Genomic DNA, 24,533 nt, shown 5'->3' with positions numbered 1-24,533 from the left:
AACATTTATAAACATCAAGAGGATTTTTCAGTCTGTCTTATGGCCCATAACATAAATGTTAAAAAAAAAAAAAATCCATGCATGTAACACATAATTCTGGAGCACCTTTTACATTCAAGGCAGTGCGGAAGAAACACAAAAAACACAGCTTACACCATCAGCACCCTTTTGATCTGTGAGAGGGAAGTAAGACTTTTCCCTGTAAATTTGTTCACACCATATTTACTGAGTGCCTACTATGCACAGACCATCATTTAAGTACTGGAGATGAAAAGAAAATGGAACATGGTGTTTACCTACACCAAACCCTAGGAGTAATTCTCCCAGCTCTAGCAAGTACTCTTGACCAGGGTGAGTGAGCTTCGACCCACCTCCCGTTTTTGTATGAACCAGGGCCTAAGAATGGTTTTGGCTTTTTAAATCAGTTGAAAAGAAATCAAGAGAAAAATGTAGTAACATAAAAAAAAATGTTAGCGACTGACTCACACTGTTGTACAGCAGAAACCAACATGACACTATAAAGTAGTTATCCTCCAATTTAAAAAATTAGGGAAAAAAAAAAAAATGATAGTTGTTTCCAGGGAGATCATGTGATCACCATGCCGACCTCTGATCAGAACAATCCGGGTAACCCATTACCAACCACCGGTGGTGAGACAGGCAGTGTGGAGCCAAGGAGCCCTGTTCTATGCAAAAGAGAAAAAGGCTCCTTCTCCAGCCGAGTGTGAACAGGGAAGCAAGAAACCCCAAGGCTGCCAGCTGCCATCTTGAGTCCCAGAGGAGCCAACCTCAGGATGACAGACACCGACACCGAGAAGTCATGTGCTCTGAGGACTTCCTGAACCACTGATCCTACCACAGCTGGTACGAGCACACCACATCTTTCTTAATGAAATCAATTCCTAACTGTTTACGGGGCTCTGCGTCTGGTGTCTGTTCCTAACACAGATCATAAAGTTTTTGCCTTTATGATCAAGCAAGAACGAAAGACAGCAGATGATCACAGTACAAAACTAAACATCTGTTCTGTTCAAGGGGGTATCACCATCACCATGTACCACAACTGCAGTTGTTAAGAAACGCTTACTATGCATCAGTTTGCATAAGTGTGAGTTATCTCCATTTGAGAGATGAAGAAATATTTCAAGATGCTGAGAGAGGTTTGTTGACTTACTAAAAGGTCAAAAACGAGTGGCAGAGCTAGTCCTCGGGTCCAGTGCAGTCTAATACTGTGTTGTCACACTTTTCTCATCTGCTAGAAGGCAATGGCACCCCACTCCAGGACTCTTGCTTGGAAAATCCCATGGATGGAGGAGCCTGTTAAGCTGCAATCCATGGGGTCGCTAAGAGTCGGACACAACTGAGCGACTTCACTTTCACTTTTCACTTTCATGCATTGGAGAAGGAAATGGCAACCCGCTCCAGTGTTCTTGCCTGGAGAATCCCAGGGACGGGGGAGCCTGGTGGGCTGCCGTCTATGGGGTCGCACAGAGTCAGACACAACTGAAGTGACTTAGCATTGCACAGCATAGAGGAACCCGTGGATCAATGAGGATGCTAAGACAGTACCTGCAGAGGGCGCTACAGACGCTCATGCTGGGGGTGGGGGGAGGAGGGTTGCAAAACCCACCGGAAAGATGATCAACAGGAAGGTAGAACTGATGGGGTACCTGCATCTTAACAGACACACAGGAGCCACACAGGGAAAGAGCAAGTGTGGGGCTGTCACAGAAGAAACAGCAAGGACAAATGCAGAGACCTCAGAGAGTGACCTGACGTGGGTGAATTAATATAAAGAGAGCAGTTTAAGATTGGCTAGAGAGGGTAAGCGGAGAAGGCAATGGCACCCCACTCCTGTACTCTTGCCTGGAAAATCCCATGGATGGAGGAGCCTGGTGGGCTGCAGTCCATGCGGTCTTGAAGAGTCGGACATGACTGAGCAACTTCACTTTCACTTTTCCCTTTCCTGCATTTGAAAAGGAAATGGCAACCCACTCCAGTGTTCTTGGCTGGAGAATCCCAGGGACGGTGGGGCTTGGTGGGCTGCCGTCTATGGGGTCGCACAGAGTCGGACATGACTGAAGTGACTTAGCAGCAGCAGTAGAGATCGTAAGAGGGGCAAGATCATGAGGAACCTGCTAGATGGTGCTAAGGAATCTAAACTACACCTTGAGGACCAGGAAGACTAGGCAAGGTTTTCAAATAAGCGACATGATCGAACTTACACTTTATGAAGATGACAATGCCTGAAGGATGAAATAGGACCAGTTATGAGTCATCTAACTCATTACTCCTTGGAAGGAAAGTTATGACCAACCTAGACAGCATATTCAAAAGCAGAGACATTACTTTGCCAACAAAGGTCCATCTAGTCAAGGCTATGGTTTTTCCAGTGGTCATGTATGGATGTGAGAGTTGGACTGTGAAGAAAGCTGAGCACCGAAGAATTGATGCTTTTGAACTGTGGTGTTGGAGAAGACTCTTGAGAGTCCCTTGGACTGCAAGGAGATCCAACCAGTCCGTTCTGAAGGAGATCAGCCCTGGGATTTCTTTGGAAGGAATGATGTTAAAGCTGAAACTCCAGTCCTTTGGCCACCTCATGCGAAGAGTTGACTCATTGGAAAAGACTCTGATGCTGTGAGGGGTTGGGAGCAGGAGAAGGGGACGACAGAGGATGAGATGGCTGGATGGCATCATTGACTGGATGGACGTGAGTTTGAGTGAACTCCGAGAGTTGGTGATGGACAGGGAAGCCTGGCGTGCTGCAATTCATGGGGTCGCAAAGAGTAGGACACGACTGAGCGACTGAACTGAACTGTACTGACTGATGAGTCATCTAAGGGCTCCCCTAGTGGCTCAGAAGTATAGATATGCCTGTGATGCAAGAGATCACCTGCAATGCAGGAGACACGGGTTTGATCCCTGGGTTAGGAAGATCCCCTGGAGGAGGACATGGCAAACAAGTCCAGTATTCTTGCCTGGAAAATCCCATAAGCAGAGGAGCCTGGCGGGCTACAGGCTATGGAGTCACAAAGAGTTGGGTGTGACTGAGCAACTGAACAACAACAACAGTAAAGCACTTAGGCTAAATCTAATCAAAGAGGCATACCACTTTGGGATAAAATTATAAAAAGTCACTGTAAGACAAATATATAGGAAGTTGCACCATGTTTATGTACAGAAATACTCATTATTATATGTGTGCTCTTGTCCCAATTTGTGCAAACTCCAGGAGATAGTGAAAGACAGGGAAGCCTGGCATGCAGCAGTCCATGGGGTTGCAAAGAGTCAGACATGACTTAGTGACTAAACACACACACACATATTTGTCCCAAACTGTTCTATAAATTAAATACAATCCCAGTCAAAATCCTGAAATATTCTTCATGAAACTTAACTTGATGTGCAGATTCTAAAAAGACACAGGCAAAGAAAGGTCCCCAAACAGTGAGGACAATGATGAAAAAGACAGGATAGAAGGACCTGCCTAATTCCACATACCAGGAATAAAACAGTCACAGGTATCTAGACACAATAGGTGATACAGCAGATTAGTGTAGAAAGAAGACACTTCAACTAATGGTGCAGGACATTTTCATTATTCATCTTTAAAAATATCAGATCCCTACCCAACAATATATACAATAAAAAGCACACCCCATCGTTTAGACATCTAAATGTAAAAGGCAAAATTCAGTAGTTTATAGAAAAAAAGAAAATGTTTTATGATCTCTGTTGGAAAAGATGTCCTAAATAAAGCACAAACCATAAAGAAGAAAATAGAAAAATGCTATTATCAATGGATCAAAAATCTAAAAATTCTATTCAACAAATTATACTACAGAAAATGACAACATGAATAATCATAGACTGGGAGAAGCCCTTTATCACACAATCAAAAGGTTCAAGATAAAGAAATTCAACAAATCAAAAATGTAAATTATATAGAATTTAAAAACCTAGACAAATAGGTTATATATATATATGTATATATATTAAAAAAAATTCACAGGAAAGAAAACTCGAATAGCTATTCTCACTAGTAACCTCATTGGTGATGAGAAAAATACAAGTTTAAAACACAAACACTACTTCACATGCACTAAACTTACTAAACTTGCAATATTAAAGGTTACCAAGTGTTGGTAATGTGGTTGCTGCACACAGGTAGCTGTTTTCATGGTGGGTGGGAGTGTAAAGTGATACAAGCACTTTGAGGTTGGGGAAAAAAAGGTGATACTTGGTGAAGTTTAATATGTGTATTTGCTATGACCCAACAATTCCAATCCTAAATTATGCTCTAGGAAAGGACTTAGACATATACAAGGTAATAGACAACTCCAAGAGGGTTCAGGGCAGCAGTGTTTGAAAGAAAGCAATGAAAACAAACAAAGTGGTCCTGGACTCCAGGATGGCTAAAGAAAAAGCACATTCATATAGTGAAGAACTATATATATGAAAACATAGAGCCAGTTTGGTAGAGTCTTAAGCAAATAGTGTCCAATAGTTGACAAGTATGAGCCTATTTATAAAACTTTTGACATGCACTAAACAAACGTACGGGCTTCCCTGGTGGCTCAGTGGTAAAAGAATCCACCTGCAACGCAGAAGATGTGGGGTCGATCCCTGGGTTGGGAAGATCCCCTGGAGGAGAAAATTGCAACCCACTTCCATATTCTAACAGCTGGAATCAAGATTGCCAGGAGAAATATCAATAACCTCAGTTATGCAGATGACACTACCCTTATGGCAGAAAGTGAAGAGGAACTCAAAAGCCTCTTGATGAAAGTGAAAGTGGAGAGTGAAAAAGTTGGCTTAAAGCTCAACATTCAGAAAACAAAGATCATGGCATCCTGTCCCATCACTTCATGGGAAATAGATGGGGAAACAGTGGAAACAGTGTCAGACTTTATTTTTCTGGGCTCCAAAATCACTACAGACGGTGACTGCAGCCATGAAATTAAAAGACGCTTACTCCTTGGAAGGAAAGTTATGACCAACCTAGATAGCATATTCAAAAGCAGAGACATTACTTTGCCAACAAAGGTTCGTCTAGTCAAGGCTATGGTTTTTCCTGTGGCCATGTATGGATGTGAGAGTTGGACTGTGAAGAAGACTGAGCGCCGAACAATTGATGCTTTTGAACTGTGGTGTTGGAGAAGACTCTTGAGAGTCCCTTGGACTGCAAGGAGATCCAACCAGTCCATTCTGAAGGAGATCAGCCCTGGGATTTCTTTGGAAGGACTGATGCTAAAGCTGAAACTCCAGTACTTTGGCCACCTCATGCGAAGAGTTGACTCATTGGAAAAGACCCTGATGCTGGGAGGGATTGGGGGCAGGAGGAGAAGGGGACGACAGAGGATGAGATGGCTGGATGGCAACATTGACTCGATGGACGTTGAGTCTGAGTGAACTCCGGGAGTTGGTGATGGACAGGGAGGCCTGGCATGCTGCGGTTCATGGGGTCTCAAAGAGTCGGACACGACTGAGCGACTGATCTGATCTGATCTGATCCATATTCTTGTCTGGAAAATCCCATGGACAGAGAAGCCTGGTGGGCTATAGTCCATGGGGTCACAAAACAGTTGGAAACGATTTAGTAACTAAACAACAGCAACAACAAACAAATGTATATGTATCTATACATACACACATATTTCTATACATAGGGATATAGATATATTTCCTGAGCAATTTTCATAAATATAAAATTTAATAATATATTTTATACAAATGGATATATAGTATACAATATGCAACAGAATATTATATTAAGTTATATATGACTATTACACTATATATATCATATTTGCAGCATAACATTATGTTATCTAATATATTACTATCTATATTATATGGTAGTCACTCAGTCTTGCCTGACTCTGCAACCCCAAGGACTGTAACCCACCAGGCTCCTCTGTCCATGGGATTTTCCAGGCAAGGATACTGGAGTGGGTTGCCATTTCCTTCTCCAGGGAATCTTTCCAACCCAGGGACTGAACCTGGGTCTCCTGCATTGCAGGCAGATTCTTCACTGACTGAGCCACGAGGGAAGCTATATATTATATAATATATATTATAAAGCGATGTATGACAATGATTATCACAAAATGTTTAAGATTGTAAAGGGATAACACAGGAGAGGAGAAACCAAGAATTTGGTAGTATTTTACTTTCTCATCTGTATGGTGGCTACATGTAAGTCACTGCATTATTTATATCTATGTAAACATCTTAATATATAATATTACAAATAGATAGTTTTAAAGAGCAACACATAGAAATATTTACATTCTAAAAGAGAGATGGCTCTCCATCAAAAAGCAAAATGCGTGAAATAATTTGTAAATATAAAATTCAGTAACTGACAAGCATCTTATTCAAATTGATTTGACTCAAAAAATGGAAAAGTTAAATGCAGGTATTCTTTCAATAAACACAACACAGATTTTTATTTTCATGTAAGGGGAAAAAAATTAACTCTAAATAAAATTTACCTGTGAATCTAGACCAAACAGACTTTCCAGTAGACCAATTCAGGAAAACTGAATTAAAAACAGAGTGTGAAAGACAGCGTGAGAAACTGTACAATAGCAATATAATAAACAAGAACCAAAGTGAGAGACAGGAGAGAACAAAACAGCCCTGAGTCTGCACTAGGTCATGACAGCAAAGGCTGTCAAACCTAGACAAGCTATGAGAAATAACAGTTATATAGTACTGGTGACGCAACAACATTATTTTCTCCAGTCATATTTTCTCACTCAAAATTAAGACTGATGCTTGCTGGCTCCCATGCAGAATGAGTCACGGGGTTAAATCTGTAGGAACACATGCAGGAAAGAAAGGCTGGCGTCTTTCCAAGCACAGCAACAGTCGTTTCCACTCTGCACTAACTAAACACCCCCCACCACCACCCCCAGGCCCTATCCGCGTTAAGAGCATGGAGAGCATCCATGGCAGATGAGGAAGGCCACGCTACAGCCAGATCGACCAGGCGAGACACCTGGATTTCCAAGGGGGCCAGAGACCAGCCCCAAGCCTTCAGAAGATCTTGTGTAAGTATCTTTTCTAAAGACTTACTCACCAAGTAGCCTCAACATTTCCTCTGAGTCTAAAGGAACTTATGGTTCCCAGGGGAAAGGATGGGGGGAAGGGATAGTTAGGGAGTTTGGGATGGACATGTGCACACTGCTGTATTTAAAATGGATAACCAACAAGGACCTCCTGTATAGCACAGGGAACTCTGCCCAGTGTTATGTGGTGGCCTGGAGGGAAGGGGAGCATGAGGGAGAAAAGATAGCTGCGTATGCAGGGCTGAATCCTTTCCTGTTCACCTGAAAACTACCACAATATTGTTTGTTAATCAGCTATGTGTGCGTGCTAAGTCACTTCAGTTGTGTCCAACTCTATGCAACTCTATGAACTGCGGCCCACCAGGCTCCAGTGTCTGTGGGGTTCTCCAGGCAAGAATACTGGAGTGGGTCACCACGCCCTCCTCCAGGGGATCTTCCTGACCCAGGGATCAAACTCGCATCTCTTACATCTACCTGCATTGCCAGGCAGGTTCTTAACCACTATCGCCACCTGGGAAACCCCAATTGACTATACCCCAACACAAAATTTTAAAAAATTATTTTTTAAAACAAATTTCCTTTGATTCTAATAGGTTATCTACAGCAAATTTGTCCTCAGGCGTCATCAACCTGATCAGAACTAAGTTAGACTCAGTGATCTGCCCTTAAAAGATATCCACATCAGCCAAAGGTAACCAAGACATACCCTTGAAAAGCAAATGTTAAATGCAGAGCAAATGCCTGAAGCACTCTCATTAAAAAACAATAATGACTAATGAGGAAATACTACCTTGGCTCCTAGCGCTAGCAGAAGAAACCGCTAAAGCAATGGACTTCAGAACAAGGCCTCTACAGTGGCACGTAGAGATGAGGAGAAGGAAGAAATGAACATCCTAATCTCTGGTCCTCTAGTAGAAACGGCCAGATCTGCAGGACTAAACACCAGACACGTATCCACCAAGATTTATATTCAGAGCTGCACAGATGCTTGAGCAGTGGATACTGGAGCACAGGAGGAGCCTGAGCACCCCCACCTCTCCCAACAGATGGCTGAGGCTTTCCCAGGGATCTGGGTAAACCGTAGATGGGTTCTCTGTACATACAGAATTTATTAAAGGGAAGCTAATTTTAAAATGTTCTGTTTATCTTAGGACAGAATGAAATGAAACCACACAGGAGATGCAGAAATACCCCCAGACACGAACTAACTTGTGTATTTTCAGAATATTAAAGCAGTATGCTGGAGTAACATCAAAAGACTGAAATAGATCTGAGCTCTAGTAAGAGAAAACAGTGCAGCTCCAGAAGGGATCTGAGGGTAAATCCTAAACTTGAAGGCTGACGTGCACCCCAGAGGCAGCCAGAAATGTGTCAAAGGGTACTCAGAACCCGCTATGAACATGACTTCTAGGACATCCACTTGACTCAAACAGATGCTACCCTGTATGACAAAAATTCATTTCCTAAATCATAAAAAATGTTTCAAGCATGCAATAGCCTGCTTAGTTCTACAGCCTTATATATTCTCCAAAGTTTCATAGGCACCTTTACCATTACGGGTACTTTGATGAAAAACCTGAGCAACAGAAAGGCATATAGAATTGATTTTAGGGCTGTCACAACCCTGAATAATTCTTTCCATTTGAGACCAGGTTTAAAAATTTTGAGTGACCTGCTACACAGTTCTTAAATGGCTATGAATCCAGGTCATCAGATTTTCCCAAACTACAATGTCCTTCTGGAGAATAAAAAAAAAAAATGGGCGGGGGGTGAGGGGTGGGGTGGGGGGCGGGGCAGATATTCTACTGGGACCAAAGAACTCAGAGGTTAAATTTTCAATAGTAACTAAAAATAGAGTGGAAAGCTCACATGATTCTTAATCCAAGCTACTCTGTTGCCAATCAGATGAAAATGAGAATCTCTCATTGTCTAGTAATCTCTCTGAGACACATGATTTTAAAGTAAAGCTAAAGTATAGATCTCTCCTTTTACTTCCGAAACCCAGGTTAATGTTTGGTCATTTAAAAATTGTGTGCAAAGGACTTCCCTAGCGGTCCAGTGGTTAAGACTTCACTTCCAGTAGAGGGGTTGCAGGTTTGATCCCTGGTCGGGAGATAACATCCCACGTGCCTTGTGGCCAAAAAACTAAAACATTTTTAAAAAAGACAAGAAAGAAAAGAAACAATACTATAACAAATTCAATAAAGACTTTTTAAAAAAGGTAACTATGTTGAAAAATAATAATTATGTGTTCAAGAATTCCCTCCCAATACTTTTTAGCACTTGGTTCCATACAATCTGAGCTGCCCTGTGGCTTAGACAGTAAAGAATCCACCTGCCAACATAGGAGCCGAGAGTTCGATCCCTGGGTTGGGAAGATCCCCTGGACAAGGGAATGACTACCCACGCCAGTGTTCTTGCCTGGAGAATTCCAGGGACAGAGGAGACCCACCATGGGGCCTCAGAGTCGGACACAACTGAGCGACTAACACTCATTTTTCATACAATCTGGCCAGTTGAAACTGCTGTTCAAATGAACACAAAACAGCACACAGTTCCTCTGGTGGAAGAATTATGGCCTTCCTATCTTTTCATTCTAGACTGACTCACAAACGATTAACTGGCACAAAATGATTAAAGGAAAAGAATTTCACCAAGGCCTCCTCGTTCAATGGAGTCAGAGGGCAAACAGAAATGTATTGTGTCTGTTAATTACTAAGCAGTCTAAGATATATTGAAAGCAATAAGGAAGAAAAAAATTCTAAATGATTAACATGCATCAAAATCAAACATCTTCAAATGTATAATTTTACAGATAGTTCATCAATGCATTTAATTCTAAATACAATCAGCCTAAATAAGACTGCTGCCGCTGCTGCTAAGTCACTCCAGTCGTGTCTGACTCTGTGCGACCCCATAGACGGAAACCCACCAGACTCCCCCGTCCCTGGGATTCTCCAGGCAAGAACACTGGAGTGGGTTGCCATTTCCTTCTCCAATGCGTGAAAGTGAAAAGTGAAAGGGAAGTCGCTCAGTTGTGTCCGACTCTTAGAGACCCCATGGACTGCAGCCTACCAGGCTCTGCTGTCCATGGGATTTTCCAGGCAAGAGTACTGGAGTGGGGTGCCATTGCCTTCTCTGAAATAAGACTGCTAGGGCCTGACTATTACTACTAAATTTCAAAACCTGCTGTTAGAGACTGTGACAGAATTAAATAGCAGTGGCTGAGCATTTTAAATTAGTTGTCCATCAATGGTTCATTTCCTTCTCCAGGGGATCTTCCCGACCCAGGGATCGAACCCCTGTCTCCCGCATTGCAGGCAGACGCTTTACCCTCTGAACCACCAGAGAAGCCCTCTGAGTATGTACAGGGCTCTTAAATTTAAAAAACAAGTAGATGATACAGCTGAAACTTGAAAGAGGAAAAAGTGTTCTACAGTGACACCTACTGGTGAAGTGTGATGTGGTGGCACAACACTATTAGACAAAGGAAATAGATGTTTACATCCCCTAGCAAGTTAGAAGCTACAGGGAAAGACTGAATGACATTGCAAAGGGAAACTCTAAACAAAAGCATTATATATACCAGGGTCTGTAACTACAAAATAAGTATAAAAGCACATCATGATCCCTGTTGATCAAAGATCTTCAAATCAATAAATCTGAAAGAGGTTTCCCTTGGCCTCAGTTGGTCAAGCAAGTCAGTTTTTCTTATGTGTGAGTTAAAGGTAAATGGAGAAGGCAATGGCACCCCACTCCAGTACTCTTGCCTGGAAGATCCCATGGACGGAGGAGCCTGGTAGGCTGCAGTCCATGGGGTCGCTGAGAGTCGGACACAACTGAGCGACTTCACTTTCACTTTTCACTTTCATGCACTGGAGAAGGAAATGGCAACCCACTCCAGTGTTCTTGCCTGGAGAATCCCAGGGACGGGGGAGCCTGGTGGGCTGCCATCTATGGGGTCGCACAGAGTCGGACACGACTGAAGCGACTTAGCAGTAAAGGTAAATACTTCCCAGGAGGTGCAGTGGTAAATAATCTGCCTGCAATGCAGGAGGCTCAGGGGAATCATGGGTTTGATCCCTTGTTTGGGAAGATCCCTGGAGTAGGAAATGGCAACCCACTCCAGTATTCTTGCCTGGAAAATTCCATGGACAGAGGAACCTGCCAGGCCATGGTCTACAGGGCCGCAAAGAGTCAGACATGACTGAGCACAAACACACACAAAGGTAATATGTTCAATTTACTCGTTTCTTTCATATTTTAAAGAATAAAACTGGAAAAGGCAAACTTGAGCTCTGCAAAAAGCTAAGCATTTTATCAGTTTTCAATTTAAGCTGAAGGCTTAAATAAAAAGCAGACACCTGCTTTAAAAATCTAACTTTTATATAAACCTCCAAGTTTCAGTTTCAAAACACCACGTTTGAAAAAAATGACCACCAAGATCAACAAAAGTCCAGATAATCACATTTTCCCTAAAATGAATGTTTCAAAGGACTGGGTCCTCTTCCACTCTACTTTCACATACAAATGTTAGAAATAATAACGTTTAATGTGACTAGTGTCATCATGTCCTTCAGAATCTCAATGTAAAACAACTCAAAAAACATTAGCTGAGCCCATGTACTTCTTCTCAAACTAAGATTTTCAAACATGCTGTTTCAAATACAACTGTAGTCAAAAGTTAACTGGTGATACCATAGGAAGCATATTTTTCTTTAAAAAAAAAAAAAACAGGTGTAATATGCCATAGAGAGCTAGAAAGAAAAGATAATCAACTTCGACTCCAAGATTCCCATAAAATCTTACAAATTAGAGAACCTAAAATCCAGGAGATGGTGAGGGGCAGCAAGGCCTGGTGTGCTGCAGTCCATGGGGTCGCAAAGAGTCAGACACAACTTAGCCACAGCACAACAAAAATCCAGTACAATGGTCAAATGAATAAGAGAAAACCTGGTTTTAGTCTTGGATCATCCAATAATCAGTTGGGTTTCTAAGAAGTATATAACCTTTAAGGATTCAGACAATCTTTCCAGGCCTCGTGGTAAGGCCGCAGCCAAGATTCCAGTTTCTGTGATTTCCCCAGCATGTGGTATTGACTTGGGCATCAATGTGTACACATCAATGACAGACAGATACAGCAAACAAATAGAAGTGGCTCCATCTTTCCGGTATCGGATCACACGTTCCACTGCAATGCAACTGCTTACAACAGAAAGAAACCTCCTTTCATCTCCTGTGCCTTCCACGTGGCACACAGTCAGAACTCATCACTGACTGAAAAAAAAAAAAAAATAGCTGCGGAAAAAGAATGCTCGTTATGTAACAAGCGAGACTCCAATGTCAACTGTCTGTGGATATTTTGCTGGTAATACAGGTACCTCTCTCATTTCCACATTCTCTTTTATATACTATGTCTGTTTCACAACAATTACAGGATCAATGTGTAAAATGCTTAAAAGGCTGTAGATCCTCAAATAGGATAGAACTTGCTCTAAAATGCTGGAATATCAAAGTTCGAATGTGTTCATTTTGGTCCTAACATTTCCTAAATGTATCACCTACCTGTTAAAACTGATTCAGATCTTGAACCACTGGGGATGGGGATACAATCAATACACACTGTCGATGCTAATTCTCACCAACAACAGGGCATTTAATAAAACAACTGCTTCAGATATAGTCAAACCTCTCTACCCAGAATTGCAAAAGGCAAAGTCGATGCTAATTCTCACCAACAACAGGGCATTTAATAAAACAACTGCTTCAGATATAGTCAAACCTCTCTACCCAGAATTGCAAAAGGCAAAGTGGAACAAAGATGATGTGCTTTGCTTGTAAATGGCTAAAAAACTTTTGAAAACAACATTAAAGTGTCATTCATCAGCTTTCTCTACTTGGAGCTGAAGTTGCATGAGTTCTTCTCATTTAGATATTTTAAAAAGTGTAGCCAGAGCCCGCCCTTCATCTACCCTTCTGCCTGTTTAAGTCAACTGACTGGCATTAAGGTTAAGTGACAAAGGAATACAAAGTTTACTTATGTCAAAGGTGAATTAATATGTTTTCTGTGGAATTCAAACTATCTTTTTTCTCTACAATACAAAATATTAGTTCTCAGAGTGTAAATTTATTCAATGATTTCAACTGCACTATTTTCATCATTTAAATTTAACTATTTAAATTCATTCACTCATCAAATAATTTTTTATTGAGCATCTATTAATGGCCAGATTCATTCACTCATCAAATAATTTTTTATTGAGCATCTATTAATGGCCAGACTCAAAGAGTTGGGAAAAGGAATCAACCAGAGGGAATGTGTGAGACATGAAGGCAATACACATGAAAACAAATAATTTCAGAGAGTGGTAAGTGCTATTTAAACAAAAGCTCTTTAAAGGATGACTATAGTCTTCTGATTTACTCTTTTGATACAAGTAAATAACATTCCTTGCAGACCTCAGGAAACAAAGAATCTAGAATCATTTTAAAAGGGAAAGTTTATAGCTCAGATTCAATACACATGTGGATTGCAGTTTTAATATTCTAAATATGAGTCAAAGGAGGTATAAAAGAAACGAGAACCACTGAAATATGAGATGAAACAGATTTACAACATCTGTTCTCTCTCTCTTTGCTGGATAAGCACAGAAGGAGAAAGGTGAATATCTTTTTTTTTTTTTAGAGAGAAGACAAAGGGAAAAAAATAGAGAAGCTTGCCCAGTACTTATGGTATTCTGTTATATTTAAAGGCAACTACAACGCACGATAAGAAAGCTACATAAAGGCAAAAATATTTAAAATAATCTTCAAGAATATTCAAATCACTCCCCTCTCCCCCGCCCCACACACACATCCCAGCAGCCTTATTCTGCTTTGGGCTGCACTTAAAAGCTGCTGGTTTGGCAAGAACTTATTTTCTGACTTTGGCTCATTTCCAAACTCTCCAAAATATGCACGGCCAAGGTAAACTGTTTCTCTTACGCCTATCATCAATTCCACAGCGAGCCAAGAAGGAGTGGATCGACACAACCTCCATCTCGGCTGCGCACTGCAGGTGAGGGAGCGGCCGGGAAGGGGCTCCCTGCTCTGCCCGGCCCCTCCAGCCCACCCGCCAGGCCCACCGAGCACGGCCTCCGCCCCGTACCCGGAGGAGGATGGAGGAGGCGCTCGGCGGCATCTGGGGAGGTGGACTCGCAGCGCTCACGCCCCCCACCCCCAACGGAGCCCCATCCTCCGGGCCACCCGGACCCCGGCTCTGGAGCGCCTCTGACCTCTCCGGGCCCCGGGGCTGCTGCTGCCGCCGCTGGTGCAGCCGGTCGGACTGCCAGAGCTGCTGCTGCTGCTGTTGCCGCCGCCGCCCTTGGCATTCTTGCGCGGGGCCATCGCGCGCACCGCTGGAGCAGGCAAGGGTGGGGGGCTCCCTCCGGGCGTGGGGGGCGCGGGCGCTGCAGCGGGTGAGGGCCGCAGCTCCTGAAGCTGCACGGGTGTCTCGGCACCGCCCGCAGCGCCTCCGAGGACTTTTCGCCCGCGTGCCTCCGGCGCGCGCTCGGTCCTCGCCTGCTCGGAGCTGGTGACTGCCCTCCCGGCGCGAGAGCGCGCCGCTCACCCGCCCTGAGGCCACGCCCCCGTCCGGCGAGCCCCACCCCTCCCCGCCCACAGAAGGCTGAGTGACGGGATATACAGCCAGTCACAAGGGCCTCTATGAGGGGGCGGAACCGTGCCGCGTTTCCCCGCCCCGCTGCAGGCTTAGGGCTGCTCTGGCGCGACGCTGCGGCCTGTGAGAGCCAGCAGCTTTCGACTTTCCAGTCTGTCCTGGTCCTTTGGAACGTGGCAGACGTGGAAGGCAAGAGAACTCTCGCGAGCTTTGGCGGACCCTGTACAATGGGGATGGGGCGGGGCGGGCGACACGTGTGCAGCGTCTGGATTAGAGCTCACCCTCTCCTGGCTTTTCACCGGGAATTTTGTTCGTGTCCCACTTCCCTGTGCACACAGAAAGCCAAGTGAGGCAACGTCCCTTCTTGCGAAAAAACTGTATTTGTCAGTATTAATATTACGACATTTCTGAAATGGTAATGTTAGAACTAACTAAATGCTTAAGCCATACGCAGTTGGTTTTAAAGCAGGGGGTTACTTCTTTTGTGCCATCAGCGTTTTCAGATCTTAGTTAAGAGGTGCAAATGTAAAGCAAAAAGTTCGTTTCCTTGCCCTGCTCCGCAGCCTCTATCTGCAATCTCTCTCTGCAGCGCTGACGTCTTCATTCCTCTCCCTTGATGTCCCCACCGTGGGTCCCCCCCCACCCACCCACCCCGTGCAGGGGCAAGTAGCCTAGGCCTTCAGCTGCTTCTGACCACACGTGGTCTTAATAATATCTGGATCCCTAGACGAGCCAGATAGGAGCTTGAGATCAGTCACATCGTCTGTCATCATCTTTGTGTCGCCAGTCGCCAACACAATGCCTGATGCAACAGACAAGCCAGACCTGTTCAGTGATTTGATACATTTCTGATAACTTAACACTCTCCCCAATTCTTGACCATGTTTCAGAGCACCGCCTGGGAGTGTCTTAAGAGCGCCAAGGAACCAGAGCCAAGGTTGCAGAGTGGCACCTGCTTTTATCCTTCTTCTCCAGTTCTGCCACTGTGCACTGTCAGGTCCTTGGCCTCACCGGCCTCTTCTGGATTCACAGAAGCCCAGGGGAGGGTCGCACTGCATAATGAGACGGCTTCTCTCTCCTTTTTGTGAAATTATGTTAGATAGTTATCAAGACAGAGCAGGGCAGCAGAGCTCACAGGGTTTCTACTGAAGCAGCTTGTTCAGTTTTTATCTCATGGCATCTCCTTCTGCCTTCACCCTCCCTTTTTCTCATCCAAATCTGTTAACCAAATCCCTTAATCCCTTTCTCATCCAAATCCCTTAATCGTTATTTCATTGGGTGGAGGAGGGTGGAGAGCTGGACTAAGAGACAAATCTAAGTGAAAGAGCTTAATATAAAATTATTATGAGAAATGAGCTGAGCAGACAATGCTGAAGATACTTGAACTCTTAAATTCTGACAAAAATCCTTGTGGTGTCTGTTTCTTGAGTGTGAGTTAAATAGGCCCAGAGAGGTTAAATTAAGTAGGTAACAGAGCTAGTAAGTGATGGAGCAGGGATGCGATATGGTTCCATCTGGCTCCAGAGTCTATGGTCAGAATTCTCCTTCCAAGGACAAGGTTCAGTTTTGAGCAGAGAATGTCTCACTGGCTCCTTCTTCTCTTAGCAGATGTCCCTGAAAGCCTCCTTGGCCCAACTGCAAAGATAGGTCTGAAAAAACTTGATGGTGGTTACTTAGCAAGGTCCACTTCTTTGAAGAAATCAACTTTCTCTGATAACAGACTCCAAGATGTCATGGAATGATGTTTTCCAGAAACCATCATTATATTTCAGAATACAGTGAAACCATTTTCCTGTATTTCCAGAAACCTGGTACCACTGATAAGATACATAGCTGGTTATCTTAGCCAGTACCAGACCAAAATAGAGGCTTTGTAAACAGAGATCAGGGGAAGTTAGAGATTTCCTGACTTCCTTCATGTAATGTAAGAAGCAGCTACAATGATATTTATATGCTCACTATTATAAAATAAAACTTATAATAATATTCATGGCATTCCCTGATGGTGCAGTAGGTGAAAAATTCACCTGCAATGCAGGAGACCCAGGAGATGTGGGTTTGATCCCTGGGTTGGGAAGATCCCCTGGGGAAAGAAACGGCAACCCACTCCAATATTCTTGCCTGGGAGATCCCATGGACAGAAAAGTCTGGCAGGCTACAAAAAAATGGACATGACTGAGCAACAACACACACAAACACATACAAATAATGTCAGTTATATATATTTACAGCTGTATATACTTACCTATTATGAGTATTAAAAAACACAAAGCTTACCTTGGACCCATGAATTTCTTTACAGAAATCCTTTTCTCAGCATCGAGGTGAAGAAGGTTAGGAAGTCAAGGTACCTTTGAAACTAAGGGTTGCAGCTCTCCTTAACAGGAGCCTATTCTCCTTTCTGTGATTTCTGAGTCAGCTATGAATGAACCCTGGATGAAGCAATGTTAAAAGGACCATAAAGACAAGACTTAACTAGGACAATGTATTAAAATACTAACTTAATAGAGCTTTTGAACTAGGCCAAATGTGCCTTTCAGGTATTTTCATAAACTTCCCATTGGTTTCACCACTGGGATTTGCAAGTGAGAACTTGAGGGCAAGATTTGTCCTAGTTGTTTTTCCCTCATGTTGACCCTTCACAGTCTCTAGTTAAATGCTTTCCAAATTAAATATTTCTGGACTTATGAAAACCTAGTGTTTTAAAGTTGCATTTTACCTGCTTACTAGAAAGTGGCTCTGATTTACATGCAGTCTTGCTAATATAAAATTCTATTATTGCAAACTAAAAATAAGTATTTCTCTATCATTATTTATCATAGTAAATTCTGCTCAAGTGAAAAAAAATGAATGTCAACGTATCATGATGATTCAGTTGTGTATTTTCATTTTGCATTAGTAGAATGTGTTGCAATGAAGGACATGTCTGTAAATACAAGAACACTTTTAAGGCATTCTGTACTCAAAGTGTTCTCAAAGCAATTATTCCCATATGAGTTATATCTCAAAAAGTAAATGTACTGTCATTTTCATCAAACAGCTTGTCTTTATATTACTATAGAAAAATGAACCTGGCTAGTGTCTATCTTATAAATACATGGAATGTATTTCTATAAGAAGGCATTTTAAATCTAGTCAAAAATAGATCAGAATTGGAAATACTGCGTTGTGATATGGAAAAATAATCTGAAAACATACTAGCTAAGAAACCTATAGTTTCATTTTTCATTTCAATTCTTTACATTTTCCATCAGAATTTGTGGTATTTCGTGCCAAATTCTCTTCCTAAAAAATAAAAAAAATAGCATCTATTCTCTATAAGTAATCTATCATCTATAAGTAATCTATCATCTAGGTCTTAAGTCTCCTAGTCTAAGGAAGTAATAGAATTAATTGATTCTACTTACATCTAAAAATTAAGACCAGAAAGGAACTTAAACATGGAGAGAAGTCAAATAATTAGAGAATAACTACTGATTATAGGCCTGGTGATTGTATGGTATATAAAAAGAAATATTTGTGTGATTTAGGAGTCTTTAGAAAGTATTAGAGAAATCAAGAAAAAGAAAAAGGGAGTGGAAGGGTCCCAAAGATTCAGTTTATTTTCAAGATAATTTTACTTAAACTATAGTGGCCATAAGGACGTAGAAATGGGTTCCTTATCCAAAGAAAAGTATCCTGAAGCTAGTTTCTGGGATCCTCCAATTTCATCAAGTCTGGATACATAAAGCAGATGTATTTGCCTTACAATAAATAGTGTTATTACGACATGCAACTGGAATCAATTAGCCAACTTAAATTCTTGATGCTGTTATTTAGTCACTGAGTTGTGTATGACTTTGCGACCCTATGGACTGTAGCCTGCCAGGCTGTTCTGTCCATGGGATTTCCAAGGCAAGAATACTGGAGTAGGTAGCCCTTTCCTTCTGGGGATCCTCTCAACCCAGAGGTCGAACCTGCATCTCCTGAGTTGACAGGCAGAGTCTTTACCACTGAGCCACCAGGGAAGCCCTGAATTCTTGACACCTGATGGAAAATCATGCATATTTTACATAAAATTGTTATTGGCCCAGCCCTCTTTATACTGTCATCATTCTGACTTGAACCTATCCTGCAATTTCATAAGCACATGATAAACATTACTGAGCCTGTACCAAAAATTAAACCCTAAGAGACTTTGCCAAAAACGTGCTAGCATGGAAAACAGGGAGTGTCTCTTTGTACCAATGCAACAAGATTTTATTCACCTAAAGGCCACTGTAATATATTTGAAATTCTACAGTATTTCTTTATTTTAAGAAGTATGATATCCATTGCTTTTAAAAGTGATTGTTTATCATTATATGATGACTGTACACTAGTAGAGCTGAGGATTCTCTTAATTCTTCATGGAACAGCTTCAGCGCTGACTTCATCACTTGATGAATTCATTTCTCTTGGCAAATCCCTTTGAGTTAGAGACAGAGACACCAATATTCTAGATGTTCACTACAGCTACTCCTCCCAGTACCAGAAAGCACATATATCTAGTAAAACAGTGAAATCCTTTCCAAGAAGCTGTGTCAAATTATGGGATTCTATTTTCTTTGCTTGTTGATGGCATCCTTGTGTGTGTGTCAGCCGCTCAGCTGTGTCTGACGCTTTGCGGCCCCATGGACTGTAGTTAATTCTCCAGGCTCCTCTGTCTATCGTATTCACCAGGCGAGAGTACTAGTAAGAGTATGTTGTCATTCCCATCTCCAGGGGATCTTCCCAACCCAGGGATCGAAACTGGGTCTCCCACATTGCAGGCAGATTCTTTACTGTCTGAGCCACCAGGGGAGCCCCCCGATGGTATCCTCTTTGCATGTAATTTTTTAGCTCCAGTGCAAAAGAATCTAGGAGTGAAGCTATCAAAAGTTATCCTAGAAGCAATTGTGTAAAAGACTAAGTGTAGATATTTTGACCAAAAGAGTGTTTTTTTATTTTCTTAAACTTGAGAAAACTGAAATCAAATGTCAAAAGCTTGATAGTATACATGTGTGTATGAGTGCTAAGTTTCTTTAGTCGTGTCCGACTTTTTGCGACCCCATGGACTGTAGCCCGCCAGGCTCCTCTGTCCATGGGATTCTCCAGGCAAGAATACTGGAGTTGGTTGCCATGCCCTCGTCCAGGGGATCTTCCCCACCCAGGGATCAAACTTGTGTCTCTTATGTCTCCCTCATTGGCAGGTGGTTTCTTTAACACTTGTGTCACCTGGGAAGCCCATATACTATTGAAACTATGAATAAAATAGATGACTAATTAGAACCTAATGTTAGAGCACAGGGAACCCTACCCTCAGTGCTCTGTGGTGACCTAAATGGGAAGGAAATCTAAAAAAGAGGGGATATGTGGTAAACATACAGCTGAGTCACTTAGCTGTACAGCAGAAACTAATACAACTTCATAAAGTAACTGTACTCCAAAAAAATTAATTAAAAAAAAAAAAGAAAAGAAAGTCAAGTTTCAAGTGAGAAGGAGCAACTTCCAGTATTAAAGATCTATCACAGGACTCATTAGACTCAAATTCAGATTCTCAGAAGCAGCAGATCCGTATAAGCAGCAACTCAGACTGAATTATGCTTTTTCCGGTCTAATTTCTGCTGTGCATGCAGGCAGTTGTAGAGGGGGGTGACCATCACCAAGCACTGTCATAGGCCCCCCAGTCTCTTACCAGCCTTTGCCTCAAGGCATCGAAGAAAGATGCCCCACTCCTTCTGTTAATCTCCAGTGACCTTCCCCCTTCAAAGCTGTCCATGATGGTGTGATAGTAACCCTGTTCCATCTAGGTGCCCCTGTTGGCACACAGGAAAAGGGGGGTGTGCAGAGTGTGGGTGCCTACTGGTCCCTTATCCCTTGGCCTTTTCTCCCCGGCCCATTAATACAACCAGCTGAGAGATTTTCAACCTGTGAGATGCTGTGAACTCAGAGATAAAATGCCTTCCATGGAACACAGAGATAAAATGCCTTCCATGGCTGAGGCTTAGAAAGGAGGTGAAAAGGCCTGGAGTTATTAGGAAGAATCTCCATGGAGTAATAGAAAGCCCCGCCTCATCCTAGCCCCACACTTGGGGACTCACAGTAAAAATACAAGGTGGAAGGGTGGAAGAAGGGCAGACTCAGCATGACTGGCAAAAAAAAATCCTGGCCTGCCTCTGGCTCAGATCTTGCAGAATAACAACTCTGCAAATAAATAAGGCCCCTTGCCAGAGAGACTGGCCAAAAATGTTCTATTGGGAGTTGGGGGAGGGAAGGTCCTACCAACCCTCCACAGAGCCAGGGAAGCATGACTGATGCTATCCACCTCTGGGGCCCACTACTCTCCTCATTCAGAAAGCCCTCCCTCCAGTTGGTGTGCCCCTCTTCTCAGTTATTCTAGCAGGAGTGGAGGGGGTTTCTTTCAGTCCTAACTATAAGCAGGTTGTAATTAGATCTGTTCCCATCTCAACACAACCACAGCCTACACAAGGTAGGCTGGCCGGGCGGGGCAGGTCAATGGTGGCCAATAGAACATTTTGTGATACCTTCTCTAAGATTCCAAGATCCAAAAGGCTCCCCGGTACCCAAGGCCATAATTCTGCAGTTGTTTTGCTTCAGTTGTGTCCTAGACGGCCAAGAGCTGGAGTCAGAACCTAGAGCAGGAAGTGGTGTCTCCCCCACTTTTGCGGAATCGATCCAGGGATGATGACTAAGGGATGATTTCCCCATGTGGTGTCTGACCTTTCCTCCCCCCATCTACTTACTTCCTCATCTCCAATTCGTCCCACTCACAGTGTCCCAGTAGAGTTAAAAGAGCTGTAAGGAAGGCTTCCTTCCAGAGCCTTCCCTGGTGGTCCAGTGGTTAACACTTCACACTTTAAATGCAGGGGGTACGGGTTCAGTCCCTCTTCAGGGAACTAAGATTCCCACATGCCTCTGGCGTGGCCAAAAAGTTTTTTCAAAAAAGGTTTCCAGAGGTCCATGTCTTCCCATCTGTGGATTTCCGGCCACAGCCATGATCAGGCCTTTTCTTTTCTTCTAGGGAGCAAGCCACCGGAGTCCAAGGGCCAGTGCTCATGCTCAACCTCAGCATCCGCCAGTGCCCTCTCTAAGATGGGCAATCTTGGCATCCAAGGCCTTCCTCTCTGTGTGGTCCCCTCCAGGGTGACCAGGAAGGCTTTGGAAGATTGGGGAGCAGGGCCTCCTACAACACGTGGAGAAACTTAGCTGCCTGGTAACCAGAAAATGCACTCATTGTGTCCTCCATTTTGAAGCTGGTGCTTCCTTTTCTTTGAATCCACATCCTACTTGTTTTGGACATTGGCTAATAGGGTAACCTGTGCTTTGGGCCTTCCCAGGTGGCTCAGAGGTAAAGAATCTCCCTGCCACGCAGGAGACATAGGTTCGATCCCTGGGTCAGGAAGATCCCCTGGAGAAGGAAATGGAAATCCATTCCAGTATTTTTGCCTGGAGAATCCCATGGACAAAGGAGCCTGGAGGGCTACAGTCCATGGGGTTGCAAAGAGTCAGGCATGACTTAGTGATTAAACAACAACCTATGTTTTAGGGGTTTTATTTCCCTGTAATCTTTGAGATTTTAGCAGTTTGCCATAAAAACATGACAAAATTGTCAAGGCTTTGTCTTTTAGTATTGTGACCTTTTTCTTGAAAGCTAATTTTGATGTGAGAAAAAGATATGGCATCTGAAGATTTGTGTGAGGAAGGAACCAAGATGAAGGGTTAAAAACAGATAAGGTGTAAAATGCTATTTTTTTAAACCAGTTTCCCTAGTCTTATGTAAGTTAGACAATCAATTAATTGCTTGTGTTTTGATAAGATAACTATGTCTTTTATAACTATATTTTTAGGTACTAATTAAGTACTTTTAAAGATATTGATAACTATATATTGTTTTAAAAGTAATTTTCAGATCATTTGAGCAAATTCCCACATACAAAAACTAAGGGGAATCTTATTTCCCAAATTCTACTAACATTTCCTATTTCTTACTTGTAACTCTGGGATTCTGGCCTTTTAAAATTTTGTCCTTGACATTTACCTGAATAAGCTTTTCCAGCATCTTCATTGCTGCTTTCTGTATGCATTAAGGCTCTTCAGGTTACAAATGAGGTTTGTTCCCGGTTTCTTAATTCTTCAATAATGGCATCTGCCCTAACCATTTCCTAGGAAACCGAATGTACATACTAATCTGTAATCATGGAGCATTAACAATTCTTTTCAAAATTTTAATGTGCACCCACCAGATTTTCTCCTGCTGAAATGACTCATTTTCTGTGCACTTCACTGCTGAGATTGTATAATTAAGATAATGCTAACTCATTGCAATGAAACACTAGAACCTTAGGATATATGAGACAGGCATATGCAAGAGTCTTTCATATTCTAATTCAGAAACACACGGATATGACTATTCCCTGATTGAAGTTAAAAAATGTATGGCTCCTGAAGGCTTTTTAAAAAAATACATGTATTTATTTATTTAGCTGCACCAAGTCCTGGTCGTGGCATGCAGGATTTTCCTGGAAGCAGGCAAATTCAGTTCTGTCACGTGTGATCTAGTTCCCTGACCAGGGATAGAACCCGGGCCTCCTGCATTGGGAGTGCCTAGCCACCAGAGAAGTCCCTCCTGAAGACATTTGAGTGACAAGGGAAAAGAATATTTAACTAGAAGTGCCACAAGTCCAATTCTGCCTTTACTAGTACTGTGGAACCCCAAGACGTTCCCTTGGCCTCTCCAGACTCCATTATCTATATGTAAATGGTGGGCTATAATCATGAAGCCTGTCTGCCTTCATCATCTGATGAAAGCTACGGAATGGCATGAGAAACATTATCATAGCCATAGTTTTTTAGTCAATTTTAGGTATTCGCATACCTATGGTTAAGAACGTCTGCACAGGGAGATCCAGTTCCCTCTACTTCTTGCATTAAGCCTTGGGCATTGCTAGTGGCACCAGTTTCTTACATTTTCTTAGTCTATTCACAGGGTTAGTGGCTGAAGATGAGAAATGACAAATGGATTCTATGGCTATCTTATATCCATGGCAACTTTGAATACTCTCAACTAGTCTGTGAGGATAAAACTTAAGATATCTACACAAGATAAAAATGTGGTTGACAATGGAATGATGCTATTACTGCTTCAGTTGATTTAGTTTGACTGCCTTTGGCACTAGATGAAAATTTGCTGGAGCCTGCAATGGAATACTCAAGGAGAAAGTCCCTTGGAAATTAGGAAGTGCTCTTCAAATGTGAGCAACTGTTTCCTTTTTATTTGTTAATGACAGATTTATACTATAAAGAGCATAAGATTTTTCAATGGCAATATTCCTATATGCCCAATCTGAGCCAAGCTCATTAACTAACTTGCTGGATTTAGGGGAGATCAATCTACTCTAAGCTCTGTTGAAGAAATATAAAACTGGTAACAGAATGACATCTTTATTTCCCCCTCTCTTATTGTCAACTTTTCTTCATTCTTTATATGTTACTTGATCTCTTGAAATGCCGGATACTAGCCCATGAGCTGCAGTACAAGGCAGGTGTCATTTAATTCCATAGTGCCTGAGTTAGCCTGTATTTTGATGTCAAAAAGGGCTAATGTCGGCAACTTCATCTGCTTCCACCTGTACATGCACTGTGTAGTCCATTCTACAGAATCAACCAAGTGCCGTTTCCTGGCAGCTACTCTACCAAATGCAGTGAACTTGGTCTTCCAGGAGCTCATGTCATTTTGGAGGGAGACTGACACCCATACTAACAATGGTAACAGAGTGTGT

General features: G+C 42.5%; 1 protein-coding gene across 7 annotated transcripts in view; it reads right to left on the bottom strand.

Annotated features, from left to right (window-relative positions):
* The window catches only part of ASPH (aspartate beta-hydroxylase), a 187,319-nt gene extending 172,628 nt beyond the window's left edge, over positions 1-14,691 (bottom strand). For 2 of the 7 annotated variants that reach the window (XM_070382351.1, XM_070382347.1), the window contains exon 1: positions 14,351-14,688. In XM_070382351.1, the coding sequence (XP_070238452.1) occupies positions 14,351-14,462 (112 nt within the window). In that variant the 5' untranslated portion in view covers positions 14,463-14,688. Of the gene's footprint in view, positions 1-14,350 lie in introns of all 7 variants that reach the window. The other 5 variants (XM_070382346.1, XM_070382345.1, XM_070382348.1 and 2 more) reach the window with 5 other exon arrangements.
* Between the last annotated feature and the right edge of the window lie 9,842 nt (positions 14,692-24,533).

Source organism: Bos mutus, chromosome 14 (genome assembly GCF_027580195.1).
Source record: "Bos mutus isolate GX-2022 chromosome 14, NWIPB_WYAK_1.1, whole genome shotgun sequence".
Classification (NCBI taxonomy): domain Eukaryota; kingdom Metazoa; phylum Chordata; class Mammalia; order Artiodactyla; family Bovidae; genus Bos; species Bos mutus.
The sequence above is the reverse complement of the archived record's forward strand: the minus strand, read 5'-3'. Positions and strand labels throughout refer to the sequence as shown.